At 44.0% G+C, this 22,619-nt stretch overlaps 1 protein-coding gene across 1 annotated transcript in view; it reads right to left on the minus strand.

The window, feature by feature from the left end:
- Positions 1–9,024: 9,024 nt before the first annotated feature.
- Positions 9,025–22,619, minus strand: part of LOC124036506 (secreted frizzled-related protein 1-like) — a 31,641-nt gene continuing 18,046 nt past the window's right edge. The window contains exon 3 of the mRNA XM_046351176.1: positions 9,025–10,460. Within this exon, the coding sequence (XP_046207132.1) occupies positions 10,135–10,460 (326 nt within the window). The 3' untranslated portion in view covers positions 9,025–10,134. The remainder of the gene's footprint in view (positions 10,461–22,619) is intronic.

The raw sequence follows: 22,619 nt of genomic DNA on the forward strand, positions 1-22,619 counted from the left end.
CTCGGATGGTATCGCGCCGTCCCAACCTTCGCTCTCTCTCCCCCGCTACTCTCTCCTCTTCCATCCTATCATCTCTTCCCTCTGCTCAAACCTTCTCCAACCTATCTCCTGATTCTGCCTCCTCAACCCTCCTCTCCTCCCTTTCTGCATCCTTTGACTCTCTATGTCCCCTATCTTCCAGGCCGGCTCGGTCCTCCCCTCCCGCTCCGTGGCTTGACGACTCAATGCGAGCTCACAGAACAGGGCTCCGGAAGGCCGAGCGGAAATGGAGGAAAACTCGCCTCCCTGCGGACCTGGCATCCTTTCACTCCCTCCTCTCTACATTTTCCTCCTCTGTCTCTGCTGCTAAAGCCACTTTCTACCACTCTAAATTCCAAGCATCTGCCTCTAACCCTAGGAAGCTCTTTGCCACATTCTCCTCCCTCCTGAATCCTCCTCCCCCTCCCCCCCCCCTCCTCCCTCTCTGCAGATGACTTCGTCAACCATTTTGAAAAGAAGATCGACGACATCCGATCCTCGTTTGCTAAGTCAAACAACACCGCTGGTTCTGCTCACACTGCCCTACCCTGTGCTCTGACCTCTTTCTCCCCTCTCTCTCCAGATGAAATCTCGCGTCTTGTGACGGCCGGCCGCCCAACAACCTGCCCGCTCGACCCTATCCCCTCCTCTCTTCTCCAGACCATTTCCGGAGACCTTCTCCTTACCTCACCTCGCTCATCAACTTATCCCTGACCGCTGGCTACGTCCCTTCCGTCTTCAAGAGAGCGAGAGTTGCACCCCTTCTGAAAAAACCTACACTCGATCCCTCCGATGTCAACAACTACAGACCAGTATCCCTTCTTTCTTTTCTCTCCAAAACTCTTGAACGTGCCGTCCTTGGTCAGCTCTCCCGCTATCTCTCTCAGACTGACCTTCTTGATCCAAATCAGTCAGGTTTCAAGACTAGTCATTCAACTGAGACTGCTCTTCTCTGTATCACGGAGGCGCTCCGCACCGCTAAAGCTAACTCTCTCTCCTCTGCTCTTATCCTTCTAGACCTATCGGCTGCCTTCGATACTGTGAACCATCAGATCCTCCTCTCCACCCTCTCCGAGTTGGGCATCTCCGGCGCGGCCCACGCTTGGATTGCGTCCTACCTGACAGGTCGCTCCTACCAGGTGGCGTGGCGAGAATCTGTCTCCTCACCACGCGCTCTCACCACTGGTGTCCCCCAGGGCTCTGTTCTAGGCCCTCTCCTATTCTCGCTATACACCAAGTCACTTGGCTCTGTCATAACCTCACATGGTCTCTCCTATCATTGCTATGCAGACGACACACAATTAATCTTCTCCTTTCCCCCTTCTGATGACCAGGTGGCGAATCGCATCTCTGCATGTCTGGCAGACATATCAGTGTGGATGACGGATCACCACCTCAAGCTGAACCGGCAAGACGGAGCTGCTCTTCCTCCCGGGGAAGGACTGCCCGTTCCATGATCTCGCCATCACGGTTGACAACTCCATTGTGTCCTCCTCCCAGAGCGCTAAGAACCTTGGCGTGATCCTGGACAACAAACTGTCGTTCTCAACTAACATCAAGGCGGTGGCCCGTTCCTGTAGGTTCATGCTCTACAACATCCGCAGAGTACGACCCTGCCTCACACAGGAAGCGGCGCAGGTCCTAATCCAGGCACTTGTCATCTCCCGTCTGGATTACTGCAACTCGCTGTTGGCTGGGCTCCCTGCCTGTGCCATTAAACCCCTACAACTCATCCAGAACGCCGCAGCCCGTCTAGTGTTCAACCTTCCCAAGTTCTCTCACGTCACCCCGCTCCTCCGCTCTCTCCACTGGCTTCCAGTTGAAGCTCGCATCCGCTACAAGACCATGGTGCTTGCCTACGGAGCTGTGAGGGGAACGGCACCTCAGTACCTCCAGGCTCTGATCAGGCCCTACACCCAAATAAGGGCACTGCGTTCATCCACCTCTGGCCTGCTCGCCTCCCTACCACTGAGGAAGTACAGTTCCCGCTCAGCTCAGTCAAAACTGTTCGCTGCTCTGGCTCCCCAATGGTGGAACAAACTCCCTCACGACGCCAGGACAGCGGAGTCAATCACCACCTTCCGGAGACACCTGAAACCCCACCTCTTTAAGGAATACCTAGGATAGGATAAAGTAATCCTTCTCACCCCCCCTCCCCCTTAAAATATTTAGATGCTCTATTGTAAAGTGGTTGTTCCACTGGATGTCATAAGGTGAATGCACCAATTTGTAAGTCGCTCTGGATAAGAGCGTCTGCTAAATGACTTAAATGTAAATGTAAATGTCTATAAATTAATCAAACTTTACAGTGCTAATGTTTTACTTCATGAGGATACAGATTCTTCAGAGCCAACCATTTTAACTTCAACTGGAGGGGTGGAGTGTGTAGCTTACACTGACCTAATGTTTTATATTTTTACTGCTAATATTTTCTTCCCTGTAAATGACATGGCAATGTAACAATCTTTCATGTATGTCGGGAATCCTATCATGTGAGAGAGCAGAAACAGAATGGAATGAAGGAATATAGTTACTGGAACAGCAAACCTACCATGACATCATACTCTTAAACTGAACGGCTATTACTCAAAAACACATGGCAGTTGGTGCAGTGAGTTTGCTTCAACATCCCCCTTCTCGCTGTGAACCATCTCAAATGCTAGCCTCATGTTTGAGAGAAACACCTCCCGTGTTTTAACAGAGGGTCATTCGTTGCTGTCTGCTTGAGCAAATGCAGAAGTTTAAAGGCACGATTAGATGTTTCTGAGAACAACAAGGAAACATTTAAAACTATTACAAGTCCAGAAAAGAAAGTGCCTTGGAGGCCTGAGTTGGTCAAAAGAAGTGAAATTAATATGAATGATCTGCCAAATTTACTCCATTCCAAGAATTCTATGCCTGGACCCAAATGCAGCCTGTATTAACCTATTCCTCCCATTTTAGAATGCTGTAGACAATCCCAGGAAAACAACATCACAATAGCTGTTTGAAACTAGGATACAGATACTACCTGTTACATATCTATTACATTGTGTTTGTATGACAATGTTTTGGATTGTGCAACATGGTTCTGGTGAGAGGTTTGCATGCCAGATGGGCAAAGCAGAGTACACAGCGGAGAGCAGACCACCTCTGTTGAAGCTTCATTGTTCATTGGAACATGTATATTGTATACGGTCGGTTCATGGCTGTAAAAAGGGGTTGTTCAACTGCAAGAAAAGAACACCAAAAGCTTACTGGGCGGCAGGTAGATTGGGCAAGTAACCCAAAGGCCGCTAGTTCGAATCCTAGAGTTGACAAGGTGAAAAATGTGTCTATTTTCCCTTAGAGCAAGGCACTTAATCCTAATTGCTTCAAGGTTGCCATTTAAAATGGCTGCCTGTGACCCCACTCTCTGAGGGTGTCTCAGGAAGAGTTGGGATATACAAACAAACTCAATTCACATACAGTTGAAGTCGGAAGATTACCTACACTTAGGTTGGAGTCATTAAAACCTGTTTTTCAACCACTCCACACATTTCTTGTTAACAAATAATAGTTTTGGCAAGTCGGTTAGGACATCTACTTTCCTACATCTACAATTGTTTACAGACAAATTATTTCACTTATAATTCACTGTATCACAATTCCAGTGGGTCAGAAGTTTACATACACTAAGTTGACCGTGTCTTTAAACAGCTTGGAAAATTCCAGAAAATTATGTCATGGCTTTAGAAGCTTCTGATAGGCTAATTGACATAATTTGAGTCAATTGGTTGTGTACCTGTGGATGTATTTCAAAGCCTACCTTCAAACAGTGCCTCTTTGCTTGAGATCTTGGGAAGATCAAAAGAAATCAGCCAAGACCTCAGAAAACAATTTGTAGACCTCCACAAGTCTGGTTCATCCTTGGGAGCAATTTCCAAATGCCTGAAGGTACCACGTTCATCTCTACAAACAATATTATAAACACCATGGGACCACGCAGCCGTCATATCACTCAGGAAGGGGACGTGTTCTGTCTCCTGGAGATGAACATACTTTGGTGCAAAAAGTGCAAATCAATCCCAGAACAACAACAAAGGACCTTGTGAAGATGCTGGAGGAAACAGGTACAAAAGTATCTATATCCACAGTAAAATGAGTCGTAAAATATCGACATAACCTGAAAGGCCTCTCAGCAAGGAAGAAGCCACTGCTCCAAAACCGCCATAGAAAAAAGTCAGACTACGGTTTGCAACTAAACATGGGGACAAATATTTAAAAAATTGGAGAAATGTCCTCTGGTCTGATGAAACAAAAAAAAGAACTGTTTGGCCGTAATCACCATTGTCATGTTTGGAGGAGAAAGGGGGAGGCTTGCAACCTGAAGAACACCATCCCAAACGTGAAGCACGGTGATGGCAGCATCATGTTGTGGGGGTGCTTTGCTGCAGGAGGGACTGGTGCACTTCACAAAATAGATAGCATCATGAGGTAGGAAAATTATGTGGATATATTGAAGCAACATCTCAAGACATCAGTCAGGAAGTTAAAGCTTGGTCGCAAATGGGTCTTCCAAATGGACAATGACTCCAAGCATACCTTCCAAAGTTGTGGCAAAATCGTTTAATTAAGGACAACAAAGTCAAAGTATTGGAGTGGCCATCACAAAGCCCTGACCCCAATTAGTATTTGGTCGCATTGCCTTTACATTTTTCAACTTGGGTCAAACGTTTCAGGAATCCTTCCACAAACTTCCCACAGTAAGTTGGGAGAATTTTGGCCCATTCCTTCTGCCTGAGCTGGTGTAACTGAGTCAGGTCTGTAGGCCTCCTGGCTCGCACACGCTTTTTCAGTTCTGCCCACAACATTTCTATGGGATTGAGTGTATGTAAACTTCTGACCCACTAGGAATGTGATGAAAAAAAAAATCTGAATTAAGTAATTCTCTCTACTATTTATTCTGACATTTCACATTCTAAAAATAAGGTGGTGATCCTAACTGACCTAACAGGGAATTTTTACTACGATTAAATGTCAGGGATTGTGAAACTGAGTTTAAATGTATTTGGCTAAGGTGTATGTAAACTTCCAACTTCAACTGTATGTGTTTTAATACACACTTGAACATTTGTGAAAAAACTAAATATATACCAAATTAATAACCAAAATGTATTTGAAATGTAAGTACTGTGGAAGTCATGTGCATGATTTACCGTTCAGCATGATTCCCTCTCTTGTCTCACATGTCTTGGTGTAGTTTATTTTATGGCTGCTTATATCATGGATGGGTGCCTACTCCAAACACCTAAAATGACCCTTTTATGTTGTTGGTTACTGATGGGGCTCCATAAAACAAGAGAATACAGCTATACCATTAAACACAAAGAATGTTTTTTACTGGAGTTCGAGGAATGGTTTTGATGTCTTTGAAGGCACATACGTGGATTAAGAACAGAGAACAAACTGCCTTACTTTTAAAAACCTGCAGGCTCAGCCATGGTAAAGAAAAGAGAAAACACTCTTCGTTTACAACGACCCATTTGCTGCCAAAAAAAGTCTAAATAACACTTGACAGTTTCCTCCAGTTAATGTGGAGATGCATCCTGACAACTACAGATAGTAATTACCATAAGGGTACAGATGTGGCGAGGAGGGCAGATTGTCTCCCAAATGTGCAGCCTGGGCACCTTTCTAAACGGAACAATTCCATACCATGAAAAATACATTCTTCCCCAGCCGTTTATTTATTTCACAGCGGACGTATCTGTAAGACTCATCTAACCCATGTCACGTCTTAGCGTGACGATAACATTGACATTTTAGTCATTTAGCAGACGCCCTTATCCAGAGCGACTTACAATAGAGCGCATGCATTTCCATACTTTTATTTTCTTGTTTTTATATTGACAGTGTAGTGCGTATGTGTAAAGACGTTATGTTATTGTTCCAGTGTGGAGTGGAATGATCTCGCCCATTTTAAAACCTTGTGCACCACGGGAAACATGCCAAATCTGCACAATCTTCTGCAAACAAATAATTTCATTTTGACAATTGATTAGACAGTGTTGCTTTATTCCCTCAGCATTTCACCGTCAACATGAGTTGTTAATGATGTATATCTCAATTGATTTTGTATAATATACACAACATGCTAGGCAACCAACAGCCTGTGAAACCACACTGAATGTTAGTGGAAGAGACAAGAATCTGTATACTTTGAAAAACAAGGTCTCACGAAAATAAATCAAAACAGCACGCATGATAGATCAATTCTTTCTATAAATATGGAGATGTAAAAATGGCTCCACCAAGAACAACTCCAATCTGTTTGACAGCCAAGACAGTCCTGCATGCCATGATGAAGACTGACTTTGAACTCCCACAAGTTATTCTGTCTGGCATAGGATCTCCTGTTTCTGTCTTTACTGCATCAGATAACGTGCATCACATCATATTAAAGTTGACTGAACGTTAAGACTTCACACTTATTTGAAGATAAGACTGCTAGGCCACTCTTAAGAGCCGTGTCAATGCTAAAAGTCTCTTCATACATCGCTGCCAGCGATAACTGAGGTCCTCCTCATGAAGTGGAACTAATTATACGGAAACTGCAAATCCCTGACAATTAGGTCAGCATTAGCATTAAAACTAAAGCTCAGTATGTTAACCCATTGCGTACATGGTGCATACAGTATGTGTGAGGGCTCAGGTTTGTGTCAGTTCTTTAAGATGAGATAATTACTTTACCATCCCGTGGGGAAATGTTGTTTATGGCCCTGTGAATACTTTAACAAAACGGCAAACACACAAGCCTCAGGTCGCCACGGAGCAGAGCCCTTTGGAAGGTCTAGATTGTACCGTGTTCTACATATACAGTACCTATCAGAAGTATTCACCCCACTTGGATTTCTTCACATTTTATTGTGAAGAAAATGTATTTAATTCTCATTTGTCAACACTACACAAAACACTCTGTAATGTCAAAGTGAAATATGTTTTTTTACAAGATTAATGACAAATAAAATGCTAATATACAGTACCTTCATTAGATAAGAATTCACCAATACATGTTAGAGTCAATACATGTTAGAAACACCTTTAGCAGCAATTCCAGCTGCATGTCTTATTAGGTAAGTCTCTAAGAGCTTTGCACACCTGGACTGTGCAATGTTTGCCCTTTATTGTTTTTCAAAATTCTGTCAAGGTGTTGGGGATCATGGCAAGACAGCAATTTCCAAGTATTGCCATAGATTTTAAAGCACATTTAAGTCCAAATTGTAACTTGGCCACTCACTGGAACGTTCACTGTCTTGGTAAGCAACCAATGTAGATTTGGCCTTGTGTTATACGTTATTGTCCTGCTGAAATGTGAATTCCTCTCCCAGCCATTGAACTATGTAGCCATTTTAAAATCACCAATGGGCTCGTGGTGACATCCCTGAGCAGTTTCATTCCTGTCCTGCAGCTCAGTTCAGAAGATTGACTGTACCTTTGATGTGTCTGGGTGGTTTAATACATCACCCACAGCATAATTCTTAACTTGAACATGCTAAAGAGATATTCAATGTCTGATTTGTTATTGTTGCCCATCTACCAATCACTGCCATTTTTTGAGGCTTTCGAAAAGCTCCCTGGTCTTTGTAGTTGAATCTTTGCTTGAAATGCAATAATTGAATGAAGGACCTTATATATATATATGCTGTATGTATGGGGGACAGAGGAAGGGGTAGTCATTCAAAAATCATGCCAACCCCTATTATTTTACACAGTGAGGGAGTCCATGTAAATTATGTGATTTGTTAAGTCAAATGTTCCTCTCCCTGTGCGGGCGGCGGCGCTCGGCGGTCGTCGTCACCGGTCTACTAGCTGCCACCAATCCTTTTTCCTTTTCTTTTGGTTATGTCTGTTTTGTGTTTCACCTGGTTTCATTTTGGTTAATTAGGGGGGGTATTTATCTCGACATTTCCTTTGGGGTTTTGTGCGGGATTATTGTTCGTTAAACTGTCAGTGAGTTTGGGTTTCGTTTTCATTAGTTCATGTTTAGCAGGTGGTTTTTCCCTGGAGTGTGTCTGAGTGGGGTTTCGTGGCTACTGCTGTAGTCCTGAACTAATTTAGTTTTGCCTAAGCAAAGGGGGTGATTATTTATGCAAAGAATATACTTCATTTATAAGTTTTTTGTACATTTTTTTCCTTTTCTTTTCAATTTGACATTATGGAGTATTTTGTGTAGATCAATGACAAAATAAATCACAATTAAATCTATTTAAATCCCACTTTGTAACGCAACAATATGAAAAAATCCAAGATGGGTGATATCCACTGTATGTTTAAATCTTAGAACTGAAAAAATCTCAAGCTGTACAAGCATAGCCAAGAATTCTCATCATGTGCAAATAGTTTGGAGGTTTGAAAATCATTATAGACATTACACGGAGGAAGCTGATATTCCAAAAATTAAACTGTATAGTACTGTGGCATGTATGTGGTTGTCACGCCCTGACCTTAGAGATCCTTTTATGTCTCTATTTTGGTTTGGTCAGGGCGTGAGTTGGGGTGGGCATTCTATGTTGTGGGTTCTATGTTTTCTATTTCTGTGTGTTTGGCCAGGTGTGGTTCTCAATCCGAGGCAGCTGTCTATCGTTATCTCTGATTGAGAACCATACTTAGGTAGCCTATTCCCACCTGTGTGGTGTGGGTAGTTGTTTTCTGTTTTGTGTCTTTCTGCACCAGACAGAACTATTTCGGTCTTCTTCGTTCTCTTCGGGTTTCTTTTCGTTAATCAGTGTTCAGTTCAGATAATAAAGATGAACACGTACCACGCTGCACCTTGGTCCTCCACTCCTTCCAACAGCCGTTACAGTGCTTTCCCATTTTCTTACTGTGTTGTATGAGTATAAGCTGTGGGTATCATTGAAATACAAGCCACACTTGATACTTCATTCCAGCTTTAACTGCTTGAGAGCAAGCAGTACTGGGAGTAATATCTCCACAAAAATGGTTTAGGTCACACAATCTGAAATGGAAAGAGCATTCCAGACAACATGTCATTGTTTTCTATATTTATGTAAAATGTGTATGTACATAACGGGCAGCAATGCACTGCAGCCATAAAACAATCTGTAATTTAATGTGATAGTGCTAAGATGTACCATCAATACTGAACAAAACAATTAAAAATACATATTTGTCAAGCAACTATATGCACTTTCAAAGTTGTCACAAACTTAATAAACATCAATCTGGAGGGACAGCAATTGAAGACTGCATTAACAAAAAACAATAAGAAAACTTTTGGTCAAATATTATCTGACATCATATACAAATACAAGGGATTTATTTAATTATTCTATACCAGAGTGGCCACTCAAGAGAATTGAAACACCGAACAATGCATGCATTATAACATACAGAGTTTAGCACACAGTACAATTCATATACTGTACCATTAGGCAAAAGGTATTTACACTCAGGTGATGCAGTTGATGTACTGGAATTGATTGGATTGACATTTCTATATATTTGTTAAAGTCAACGAAAATGTCAAACAAATGAGGCAACTGAAAAGAGGACGACATTCTTAATATCAACTGTAGTGCAGTCATTATTTTGATGAGACAATCAGTTGAAGGCACGCTATCATAATATGGTCAATAAGTTATTCAATGACCCTATCCATGCCTTCTCTATGATGTGGCTTTTAAAGCTAAAATACACGTTATTATTGATTCTGTCTAATCTATTCAATGTGATCTAATTGATGATTCTATGATCTACTTATCCATGTTCAGAGCAAGTGAAGCAAGTCCATCCACTTCAGCAGAACTCACTGAATTGTTGTATTTTTACTGCACATTCAGGGAGTGTGTAACACAAGTATCTACATACACGAAGTGGAAATGGTTTCAATAGAGGAGGAAGAGGGTGCAGTGTCATTAACTTTTTCAGATAACGGGAAACCACTATAGCAGGAGGTCTCAATGATCACAACGCTCCACTGCAAAATGGATGGTGGAAAAATGTAAAGCAGGACTGTAAATATAGAAAGATATACAGTTTATATAGATATATGAACAAAAACAAAATGTGGATGGCTGGTTGTGCAAGTTCTTGTGTATCATGATGATGAGATGCTTCTAAAAAAGTTGGGTCTGATTATTTAAAGACATTCTCGAAAGCTGGACACTTGTGGGTCTTGAGTTTCTTGATGGCCTTTTTGAACTCTTTGCTGGACTTGTCCCACTTGTGGATGCCCGTCAGGAGGAACTGCGTGTCCACCTTGCGCCCCATGATCAGGTAAGTGTTGCCCAAGTTATCCAACTGCTGGCAAGGGCAGTCGGCTCCATTCTTCAGGTACAGAACCAGCTTTTTTAGGTCATTCTTCTTTAGGTTTCCCAGTTTCAATGGCTTCTTCCTCTTCTGCAGAATTACCTTGCGGTCCATGCCTTCCCGTCTCACCTCCTTGATCTTGGTCCTGATAGCTAAGATCAAAAGAGACATCAAAAGGAAAAGGTGGTTGTTAAAAACAATAATATATGGTCACAGACATCAGTTCACCGTCAAGTCACGTGGATTCAACAAGAAAGATCACCATGACATTGGATTTAGGTTCAAAGTTGCGTGAAAGACAAAATTCCCTTACGTTGATGACTTTTTACAAATCCAATCCATTTTTCACGTTGATTCAACATTATCACATACAGTAGATGTTTTTGTTATTGAAATGACAATGCTGATTCAACCAGTTCTTGCCTAGTGGGATGTGCCTTTAGAAAGTATTCATACCCCTTGACTTATCTTACATTTTCTTGTGTTAAAGCCTAAATTCAACATTGATTAAGTATATTTTCTCACCCATCTAAACACAATAACCCATCATGACAAAATTTAAACGTGTTTTTAGACATTTTAGCAAATGTATTGAAAGTAAAATACAGAAATATCTCATTTACATAAGTATTCACACCCTTGAGTCAACACTTTGTAGAAGCACCTATAGCTTTGATTACTGCTTTGAGTCGTCTGTATCAGCTTTGCACATCTGGATTTGGTGATTTTCTCCCATTCTTCCTTGCAGATTTTCTCAAGCTCTGTTAAGTTAGATGGGGAGCGGCGGTCAACAGCAGTCTTCAAGTCTTTCCACAGATTTTCAATGGGATTCAAGTCTGAGCTATGGGGCCACTCAAGGACATTCACATTCTTGATCTGAAGCCATTTCAGTGTTGCATTGGCTCTATGCTCGGGGTCATTGTCCTGTTGGAGGTCATTTACACTATGAAGCAGGTTATCGTCAAGACTTTGCTTGTATTTTGCTCCATTCATTGTTCCCTCTATCCTTACCAGTTTCCCAGTCCCTGCCGCTGAAAATCATCCCCATAGCATTATGCTGCCACCACCATTGGGATGGTGTTAGAAGGGTGATGAGCTGTGCCTGGTTTTCTCCAGACATAGCGAAGAGTTACATTTTTGTCTCTGGCAACATAATATTTTGCCTTACAATCTCAGAGTCATGTGCCTTTTTCTCAGGAGTTGCTTCCATCTGGCCACTCTACCATAAAGCCCAGATTGGTGAAGTACTGTAGAGATATATTATATATTAATATTATTATTAGGTCATTTTTGCCTGTTAAATATCTGGTAAGCTAGAATATTATGATTCACATTTAGCTAGCTGATAGTTATGAAGTAAAACGGTTGCTTTGTGTATATCTTGTTTCATTTCTACTGCCATTGTTGTTCTGGCTGGAAGATGGTTCAGTGAAGTCCATAGTAAGTCAATAGGGCTAACCGGCTAGCTATCTAGCCACAAAGAATTGGTGGATACCCACAACATAAATTACATCTACCTTGGATAACATTGGTTTTAGGTCATCTTTGCCTGTTTAACTGTCATGCAGGTGAAAGAGGACCCAAAAGCGACTTGGCGAAAACAGAGTCTTTAATCCAGTAAAGTAAATACAATCAAAAAACACAACTTTCACTCGAAATGACGAGGACAAACTGGAGACTCGATCTTGAACAGCAGGTGAACAGCAGGTTGCCTCGGGAAGGCACTTGAACCAAACAGACTCAGACACCTGCTCACCACGCAGCATCTGAGGAAAACACGACACGACAGGGCGATGCACAAACACAGCACGGTGAATTCTAGACAAGGAACCGACAGGGCAGAAACGAATAACAAGGAGAGAAATAGGGACTCTAATCAGGGAAAAGGATCGGGAACAGGTGTGGGAAGACTAAATGATTGATTAGGGGAATAGGAACAGCTGGGAGCAGGAACGGAACGATAGAGAGAAGAGAGAGCGGGAGAGTGAGAGAGGGAGGGGGAGAGAGAGGGATAGAAAGAGGGAAAGAACCTAATAAGACCAGCAGAGGGAAACGAATAGAAGGAGAAGAACAGGGACAAGGCATGATAATCAATGACAAAACATGACAGTACCCCCCACTCACCGAGCGCCTCCTGGCGCACTCGAGGAGGAATCCTGGCGGCAACGGAGGAAATCATCAATGAGTGAACGGTCCAGCACGTCCCGAGACGGAACCCAACTCCTCTCCTCAGGACCGTAACCCTCCCAATCCACTAAGTATTGGTGACCCCGTCCCCGAGAACGCATGTCCATGATCTTATGTACCTTGTAAATAGGTGCGCTCTCGACAAGGACGGGAGGGGGGAGGGAAGACGAACGGGAGTGCGAAGAAAGGGCTTGACACAGGAGACATGGAAGACAGGATGGACGCGACGAAGATGTCGCGGAAGAAGCAGTCGCACAGCGACAGGATTGACGACCTGGGAGACACGGAACGGACCAATGAACCGCGGAGTCAACTTACGAGAAGCTGTCGTAAGAGGAAGGTTGCGAGTGGAAAGCCACACTCTCTGGCCGCAACAATACCTTGGACTCTTAATCCTGTGTTTATTGGCGGCTCTCACAGTCTGTGCCCTGTAACGGCAAAGTGCAGACCTCACCCTCCTCCAGGTGCGCTCACAACGTTGGACAAACGCTTGAGCGGAGGGAACGCTGGACTCGGCAAGCTGGGATGAGAACAGAGGAGGCTGGTAACCCAGACTACTCTGAAACGGAGATAACCCGGTAGCAGACGAAGGAAGCGAATTGTGAGCGTATTCTGCCCAGGGGAGCTGTTCTGCCCAAGACGCAGGGTTTCTGAAAGAAAGGCTGCGTAGTATGCGACCAATCGTCTGATTGGCCCTCTCTGCTTGACCGTTAGACTGGGGATGAAACCCGGAAGAGAGACTGACGGACGCACCAATCAAACGACAGAACTCCCTCCAAAACTGTGACGTGAATTGCGGGCCTCTGTCTGAAACGGCGTCTAACGGGAGGCCATGAATTCTGAATACATTCTCGATAATGATTTGTGCCGTCTCCTTAGCGGAAGGAAGTTTAGCGAGGGAATGAAATGTGCCGCCTTAGAGAACCTATCGACAACCGTAAGAATCACAGTCTTCCCCGCAGACAAAGGCAGACCGGTAATGAAGTCTAGGGCGATGTGAGACCATGGTCGAGAAGGAATGGGGAGCGGTCTGAGACGACCGGCAGGAGGAGAGTTACCCGACTTAGTCTGCGCGCAGTCCGAACAAGCAGCCACGAAACGGCGCGTGTCACGCTCCTGAGTCGGCCACCAAAAGCGCTGGCGAATAGACGCAAGAGTGCCTCGAACACCGGGATGACCAGCTAACTTGGCAGAGTGAGCCCACTGAAGAACAGCCAGACGAGTGGAAACAGGAACGAAAAGGAGGTTACTAGGACAAGCGCGCGGCGACGCAGTGTGCGTGAGTGCTTGCTTAACCTGTCTTTCAATTCCCCAGACTGTTAACCCGACAACACGCCCATAAGGAAGAATCCCCTCGGGATCAGTAGAAGCCACAGAAGAACTAAACAGACGGGATAAGGCATCAGGCTTGGTGTTCTTGCTACCCGGACGGTAAGAAATCACAAACTCGAAACGAGCGAAAAACAACGCCCAACGAGCTTGACGGGCATTAAGTCGTTTGGCAGAACGGATGTACTCAAGGTTCTTATGGTCTGTCCAAACGACAAAAGGAACGGTCGCCCCCTCCAACCACTGTCGCCATTCGCCTAGGGCTAAGCGGATGGCGAGCAGTTCACGGTTACCCACATCATAGTTGCGCTCAGATGGCGACAGGCGATGAGAAAAATAAGCGCAAGGATGAACCTTATCGTCAGACTGGAAGCGCTGGGATAGAATGGCTCCCACGCCTACCTCTGAAGCGTCAACCTCGACAATGAATTGTCTAGTGACGTCAGGAGTAACGAGGATAGGAGCGGACGTAAAACGTTCTTTTAGAAGATCAAAAGCTCCCTGGGCGGAACCGGACCACTTAAAACACGTCTTGACAGAAGTAAGAGCTGTGAGAGGGGCAGCAACTTGACCGAAATTACGAATGAAACGCCGATAGAAATTAGCGAAACCTAAAAAGCGCTGCAACTCGACACGTGACCTTGGAACGGGCCAATCACTGACAGCTTGGACCTTAGCGGAATCCATCTGAATGCCTTCAGCGGAAATAACGGAACCGAGAAAAGTAACGGAGGAGACATGAAAAGAGCACTTCTCAGCCTTTACGTAGAGACAATTCTCTAAAAGGCACTGTAGAACACGTCGAACGTGCTGAACATGAATCTCGAGTGACGGAGAAAAAATCAGGATATCGTCAAGATAGACAAAAACAAAGATGTTCAGCATGTCTCTCAGAACATCATTAACTAATGCCTGAAAAACAGCTGGCGCATTGGCGAGACCAAACGGCAGAACCCGGTACTCAAAATGCCCTAACGGAGTGTTAAACGCCGTTTTCCACTCGTCCCCCTCTCTGATGCGCACGAGATGGTAAGCGTTACGAAGGTCCAACTTAGTAAAGCACCTGGCTCCCTGCAGAATCTCGAAGGCTGATGACATAAGGGGAAGCGGATAACGATTCTTAACCGTTATGTCATTCAGCCCTCGATAATCCATGCAGGGCGCAGAGTACCGTCCTTCTTCTTAACAAAAAAGAACCCCGCCCCGGCCGGAGAGGAAGAAGGCACTATGGTACCGGCGTCAAGAGACACAGACAAATAATCCTCGAGAGCCTTACGTTCGGGAGCCGACAGAGAGTATAGTCTACCCCGAGGAGGAGTGGTCCCCGGAAGGAGATCAATACTACAATCATACGACCGGTGAGGAGGAAGGGAGTTGGCTCGGGACCGACTGAAGACCGTGCGCAGATCATGATATTCCTCCGGCACTCCTGTCAAATCGCCAGGTTCCTCCTGAGAAGTAGGGACAGAAGAAACGGGAGGGATGGCAGACATTAAACACTTCACATGACAAGAAACGTTCCAGGATAGGATAGAATTACTAGACCAATTAATAGAAGGATTATGACATACTAGCCAGGGATGACCCAAAACAACAGGTGTAAACGGTGAACGAAAAATCAAAAAAGAAATAGTCTCACTGTGGTTACCAGATACTGTGAGGGTTAAAGGTAGTGTCTCAAATCTGATACTGGGAAGATGACTACCATCTAAGGCGAACATGGGCGTAGGCTTCTCTAACTCTCTGAAAGGAATGTCATGTTTCCGAACCCATGCTTCGTCCATGAAACAGCCCTCAGCCCCAGAGTCTATCAAGGCACTACATGTAGCACCCGAACCGGTCCAGCGTAGATGGACCGACAAAGTAGTACAGGATTTTGATGGAGAGACTTGAGTAGTTGCGCTCACCTGTAGCCCTCCGCTTACTGATGAGCTCTGGCTTTTACTGGACATGAATTAACAAAATGTCCAGCAACTCCGCAATAGAGGCACAGGCGGTTGGTGATCCTCCGTTCCCTCTCCTTAGTCGAGATGCGAATCCCTCCCAGCTGCATGGGCTCAGTCTCTGAGCCAGAGGAGGGAGATGGTTGCGATGCGGAGCAGGGAAACACCGTTGATGCGAGCTCTCTTCCACGAGCCCGGTGACGAAGATCTACCCGTCGTTCTATGCGGATGGCGAGAGCAATCAAAGAGTCCACATCTGAAGGAACCTCCCGGGAGAGAATCTCATCCTTAACCACTGCGTGGTGTCCCTCCAGAAAACGAGCGAGCAGCGCCGGCTCGTTCCACTCACTAGAGGCAGCAAGAGTGCGAAACTCAATAGAATAATCCGTTATGGACCGTTCACCTTGGCATAGGGAAGCCAGGGCCCTAGAAGCCTCCCTACCAAAAACTGAACGGTCAAAAACCCGAATCATCTCCTCTTTAAAGTTCTGGTACTTGTTAGAGCAATCAGCCCTTGCCTCCCAGATAGCTGTGCCCCATTCTCGAGCCCGGCCAGTAAGGAGTGAAATGACGTAAGCAACCCGAGCTCTCTCTCTAGAGTATGTGTGGGGTTGGAGAGAGCACAATCTCACACTGCGTGAGAAAGGAGCGGCACTCAGTGGGCTGCCCGGAGTAGCAAGGTGGGTTATTAACCCTAGGTTCTGGAGGCTCGGCAGGCCAGGAAGTAACAGGTGGCACGAGACGAAGACTCTGGAACTGTCCAGAGAGGTCGGAAACCTGAGCGGCCAGGTTCTCCACGGCATGGCGAGCAGCAGACAATTCCTGCTCGTGTCTGCCGAGCATGGCTCCTTGGATCTCGACGGCAGTGTAACGAGCGTCTGAAGTCGCTGGGTCCATTCCTTGGTCGGTTCCTTCTGTCATGCAGGTGAAAGAGGACCCAAAAGCGACTTGGCGAAAACAGAGTCTTTAATCCAGTAAAGTAAATACAATCAAAAAACACAACTTTCACTCGAAATGACGAGGACAAACTGGAGACTCGATCTTGAACAGCAGGTGAACAGCAGGTTGCCTCGGGAAGGCACTTGAACCAAACAGACTCAGACACCTGCTCACCACGCAGCATCTGAGGAAAACACGACACGACAGGGCGATGCACAAACACAGCACGGTGAATTCTAGACAAGGAACCGACAGGGCAGAAACGAATAACAAGGAGAGAAATAGGGACTCTAATCAGGGAAAAGGATCGGGAACAGGTGTGGGAAGACTAAATGATTGATTAGGGGAATAGGAACAGCTGGGAGCAGGAACGGAACGATAGAGAGAAGAGAGAGCGGGAGAGTGAGAGAGGGAGGGGGAGAGAGAGGGATAGAAAGAGGGAAAGAACCTAATAAGACCAGCAGAGGGAAACGAATAGAAGGAGAAGAACAGGGACAAGGCATGATAATCAATGACAAAACATGACATTAACTAGCTAGATTATTATAATTCACATATCTAGCTGATAATTATGAAGTAAAAAGTTTGCTTTGTGTATATGTTGGAAGAAGGTTCAGTGAATGGGGAGGTGAAGCGTGAGGTAATACAATAGGGGGAACATGAGATTGTAGAGCACGGTAGTATGCATATTGAGAAACACCCATTAATGAACTTTGTCATCATGGGGTATTGTGTGTACTGTAAATGGGTGAGAAAAACATATAAATGTCATCCATTTTGAAATCCGGCTTTAACACTACAAAATGTGGAATAAGTCAAGGGGTATGAATACTTTATGAAGGCACTGTGTGTTGCGGTAAATATGTAGCTCGTGGGCAAGTTCAGCATGTTGTATCATGTCTATGGTTAGCCTGAGGAAGAGGAGTGTGCGGAGTATACAAGTATCGTAACGAATTTGGGCAATATTCTGGATGTATATTCTGGATGTGATTATGATCCGAGTATTTTTTTAATATCCTTGATCGGGGAAAAAATGTCTAGTTTGCCTGTCTGTAAAGAGAAGGGTGGGCTGTACGCTGATTGGACAGAGTGATGCTGTATTTCTCCATCCACTCGCTTCATAATTTGACACAATCACTTTTTCCTGCATGTCTTCGGTCTGATCATTTAGATTGCTGCTGCCTGCTACTATATGAATCACATGGAAGGACAATTGTTATTAAGCGATCAATGTGCATAATATCTAACTAGTGGGGCAAGGGCAGGGAAAACAGATTAAATGCTGATGTGCAATCTGACTTAGTGCCAGGAAATTTGGCTGTAGGTCTGCAAGTTGAGGACACAGACATGCATAAATACACACACTGCTCTGTGGGGAAGGGTGTGTGTGTGAAAAATCTGTTGATTTTTTGCAGTGAGAACATGTAGGGTAGTATTTTGCCAAAATCTATTTAGTCATATTAAAACACTTCTGTTTTGTTTTTCTGATCACCAGTATCAACCGATCCGACTGTCAATTTACAAATACGATTAAGAATACGAGTATGGCCATGTCGGCACACCCCTACTGAGGACTATGGTTAGCCTGAAGACTGTGGTTAGCCACTTTTCCTTTTAGCTGTGTTAATATTTAATGTCAGAACAGAATGACAGTCATATAAACATTGTGTATGCATTGTACCAGAGCCTGGGGCTCTGAGGAAAGATGGCAGGCAGAAGGGTTGGGTTGCGGAGCAGAGGGTATCAGTGGTTAGATAGCTAGGCCCCAGATGCCCAGGACCATTAAGGAAAGATACATAGTGACTCTATCTGCATCTCAAATGGAACCCTATTCCCTATATATGGCACTACTTTTAATCTAAGCCTTATAGGTCCTGGTCAAAAGTAGTGCACTATAAAGGAAATAGGGTGACATTGCCAGAGGTATGGCTATTCTATATCAACCTCACCCTGCAAGGTCTTGGGGGTAGTTATGGTAGGAAAAGTATTTATGTGTTTCATGACTAAGAGACAGCATCCAGACGTATTAATCTCTATGGGAAACTGATCAGTTTACATTTGCTGTCCTTTTCCATGGACAGGAATGTTCAAATTACTGCCTGTCTGCTCTGTGCCCCTCCAGCTGTAACAGGACTTGTTTTTTTCCCCCTTGAGTACCTCCTCTCTCTGTCTCATAGGCTTTTAGGGAAGTGGCCCTGTACCTCAGTGAGCTAGACTTCAAATATATTGAGTGAGATTAATGTTTGTGAAATGCATCACCTAGAGTTGGAAAATTCTTGAAACTTCCCCCAAATTCCTAGTGTTTTCCACAAATCCTGGTTGAACGATTCCGAATTTCCTGATTATCTCTTCTGGTTCCGGGAATCTTCCAACCAGGCTTTCTGGAAGACCTGGACATGTTGGGAAAGTTCCCATTTTGCAACCATACCATACCTTTAAGTTCAATGGATGGGAGGGATGACAACTTCGCAAAAATGATGCGCACATCTTGGAGGTTGAAGGCTGTATGTTGTTATGATTCTGAACGGTCACAATATGGCTAAAATTTGCTAATTGGTAAACAACCCACCTGTCAGTGGAGGCTGCTGAGGGGAGGATGGCTCATAATAATGGTCGGAATGGAGTAAATGGAATCAAACACATTGTTGTGTTTGATACCATTCACTCAATTCCAGCCATTACACTTCATTCCAGCCATTATTATGAGCTGTCCTCCCCTCAGCAGCCTCCACTGCCACCTGTCTATACCACTACTACTACTCCCACTTCAATACCACCACTGATTTGTTACTGAACGAAAGTGGAACCTTTGATGCTACAGTACATTATAACCCTGACTCTCATTGTCCCTTGATATAAGGCCAAGTATTGCCACAATTTTAAACCCACCAAATGTCTGAATAATCATAATCTGTTTTTATTCACTTATATCTTTCCAAATCTTACCTCTGAATTGTCTTAAATCAGTCTGATCTTTCACTAAACTTAATTTAACCTCCTAATCTTCTTGGTTCCTCCACCTCACCTCTTGAATTGGTACACGAGTCAACCCCATGGTGGTCCAAATCTCAGCCTCCATGTATGAGTCCCAAATGACACCCTATTCCCTACATATTACTCTTGACCAGGGCCCAAGTCAAAAGTAGTTTACAATATAGGGAATAGGGTGTCATTTCAAATCAATTTGTATTTGTCACATGCTCCGAATGCAACAGTAGACCTTACTGTGAAATGCTTACCTACAAGCCGTTAACCAACAATGCAGTTCAAGAAAGAGTTATGAAAATATTTACTAAATAAACTAAAGTAAAAATAGAAAGTAATAAAAAAGCATGAAATATATCAGAAGTTGTATACAAGCAACTCAAGTGAGACCAGTCAACACGTTTGAAAGTTTGAACAGTGTTTCTATCTTAAACAGTGTAAGAAGAGGAGTAGCTGTTATGCAGGTGAATGAGGACCCAAAAGCGACTTGGCGAAAACAGAGTCTTTAATCCAGTAAAGGAAATATGCAATACTCCTAGACAAATCGGAGCGGTAAATAAAGCATAAAAAACTATTCCACTCGTAATGACGAGAACAGACTGGAGACTCGATCATAAACTGTAGGTTGCCTCGGGAAGGCACTTGACCGTAGCAGACTCAGACACCTGCTCACCACGCAGCATCTGAGGGAAACACGACACGACAGGGCGATACAAAGACACAGCACGGTGAACAATATACAAGGATCCGACAGGCCAGAAACGGAAAACAAGGGGAGAAATAGGGACTCTAATCAGGGGAAAAGATAGGGAACAGGTGTGGAAGACTAAATGATTGATTAGGGGAATAGGAACAGCTGGGAGCAGGAACGGAACGATAGAGAGAAGAGAGAGAGGGAGGGAGACAGAAAAAAGGGAACGAACCTAAAAAGACCAGCAGGGGGAAAACGAACAGAAGGAAAAGCAAAATGACAAGACAATATAAGACAAAACATGACAGTAGCATGCTCAAGAATAATAATAATGACTACATTATAATTGTAAATTAAATACAATTGATGGGACTTTCTTTAACTCTTTAAAATTATTTTTGTGGAAGTAGTAAAAGTTTAAAAAGGTTTACTTTACCTTTAAATCAAAGCAGTTTTCAATGATTTATGGATTTGAAACACCTTATAGTAGTGGTAATCTTGGTTTCCCAGAAGTAACATTTTTGCAAAAGTTGTCACTTTGCATTTAACTTCTGGGGGGAATGACACTCACAATTGTGATTTCTGTTGTGTGAAGGAAGGAAGCGAAGTCTTCTCCCTCGCAAAAGGAAACTCTCGGCCAAATTCGTCCCTTCTGCTATTTTCACCCGTGTTTATGATCCTTGTGGAAACGTGCGAAGCAGTAAACATGGAAGCAGTGAGTTAAGCTGTTTTCAACACAGCTATTTCCAATCTTATCCGCTGTAACAGTTGTGCTTAACCTCTCTGCGCACGGAACCCGCTAGCGGACAGAAATTGCACAACCTACGGTGATCGCTACATAAATAGTAATTTTAAACATTAATGAAAATACAAGTGTCTCACATGTATCGAAAGCCTAGAATCTTGCTAATCCAACTGCGTTGTCAGATTTAAAAGATAATTTACTGTGAAAGAATACAATGCGATTATCTGAGCATAGAGCCCCATAAAAAAAAACTATTTTAACCTGCACAGGCGTAACATATTCACAAACTGCTTTAAGGTATAGGGGGCAGCATTTTCACTTTTGGATAAATAGCGTGCCCAATTTCAACTTCCTGCTACTCATGCCAAGAATATAAGATATACATATTATTAGTCGATTTGTATAGAAAACACTGAAGTTTCTAAAACTGTTTGAATTATGTCTGTGAGTATAACAGAACCTATGTAGCAGGCAAAATCCCAAAGGACTAACCTTTCAGAATGGTTTTGTTTTTGGTCTCTGTCTGTTCACTGAGTTCTCATTGGCAAATTATATTTCTTAGGAACCTGTTTTCAGTTCCTACCGCTCCCACTGGATGTCTCCAGCCTTTGGAATTTGGTTGAGGTTATTCATTTGTGCAATGAAGAAATAGGCCATCTAGGAACTAGGTAACACTGTTGAGAGTGCGCAAGACGTGAAAAGTAGCATGGTTTGTTGTCTTCTTGTATTGAACACAGATAGACCCGTCTACAATTTGATTGATTAGTAACGTTTAAAAATGCCTAAAGTTGGATTACAAAAGTAGTTTGAAATATTTTGGCAAAGTTTATAGGCAACTTTTGAAATATTTTGTAGTGAAGTTGTGTTTTTTGAAGCTGTTTTCTTCTGGATCAAACGCGTCAAATAAATGGACATTTGGATATATACAGTGGGGAGAACAAGTATTTGATACACTGCCGATTCTGCAGGTTTTCCTACTTACAAAGCATGTAGAGCTCTGTAATTTTTATCATAGGTACACTTCAACTGTGAGAGACGGAATCTAAAACAAAAATCCAGAAAATCACATTGTATGATTTTTAAGTAATTAATTTGCACAACGTTAGAGAATAACGCCTCACCAAAGGGAAGCATCAGGGAGTGTTTTTTTGTTTGGAGGTGATGTCGGGTCCGTCTATCAGTACCGGAGCTACCACGGAGGCCTCAGTGGGCTCGACAGGCTCCCATGCCTCAGCGGGCTCGACAGGCTCCCGTGCCTCTGCTGGGTGAGCTGGTTCCCGTTCCTCGGTCGAAGCAACCGGGGAGTTTTCAGCTCTCACGCCTCAGCCGGTTTGTCAGGTTTCTGTGCCTCAGTGGAGGCGACCGGTCCACTCCTGATCCCCGGGATCATCCCTTTGGTTGGCGTCCTGCGGCTGGAGCCGCATGCCGGAAAGGGGGTACTGTCACGTATGCTCTCTCTCTCTGAAGCTCTAGGTCGCCATGCTCCAGCACC

This window comes from Oncorhynchus gorbuscha, linkage group LG05, assembly GCF_021184085.1.
Source record: "Oncorhynchus gorbuscha isolate QuinsamMale2020 ecotype Even-year linkage group LG05, OgorEven_v1.0, whole genome shotgun sequence".
NCBI lineage: Eukaryota > Metazoa > Chordata > Actinopteri > Salmoniformes > Salmonidae > Oncorhynchus > Oncorhynchus gorbuscha.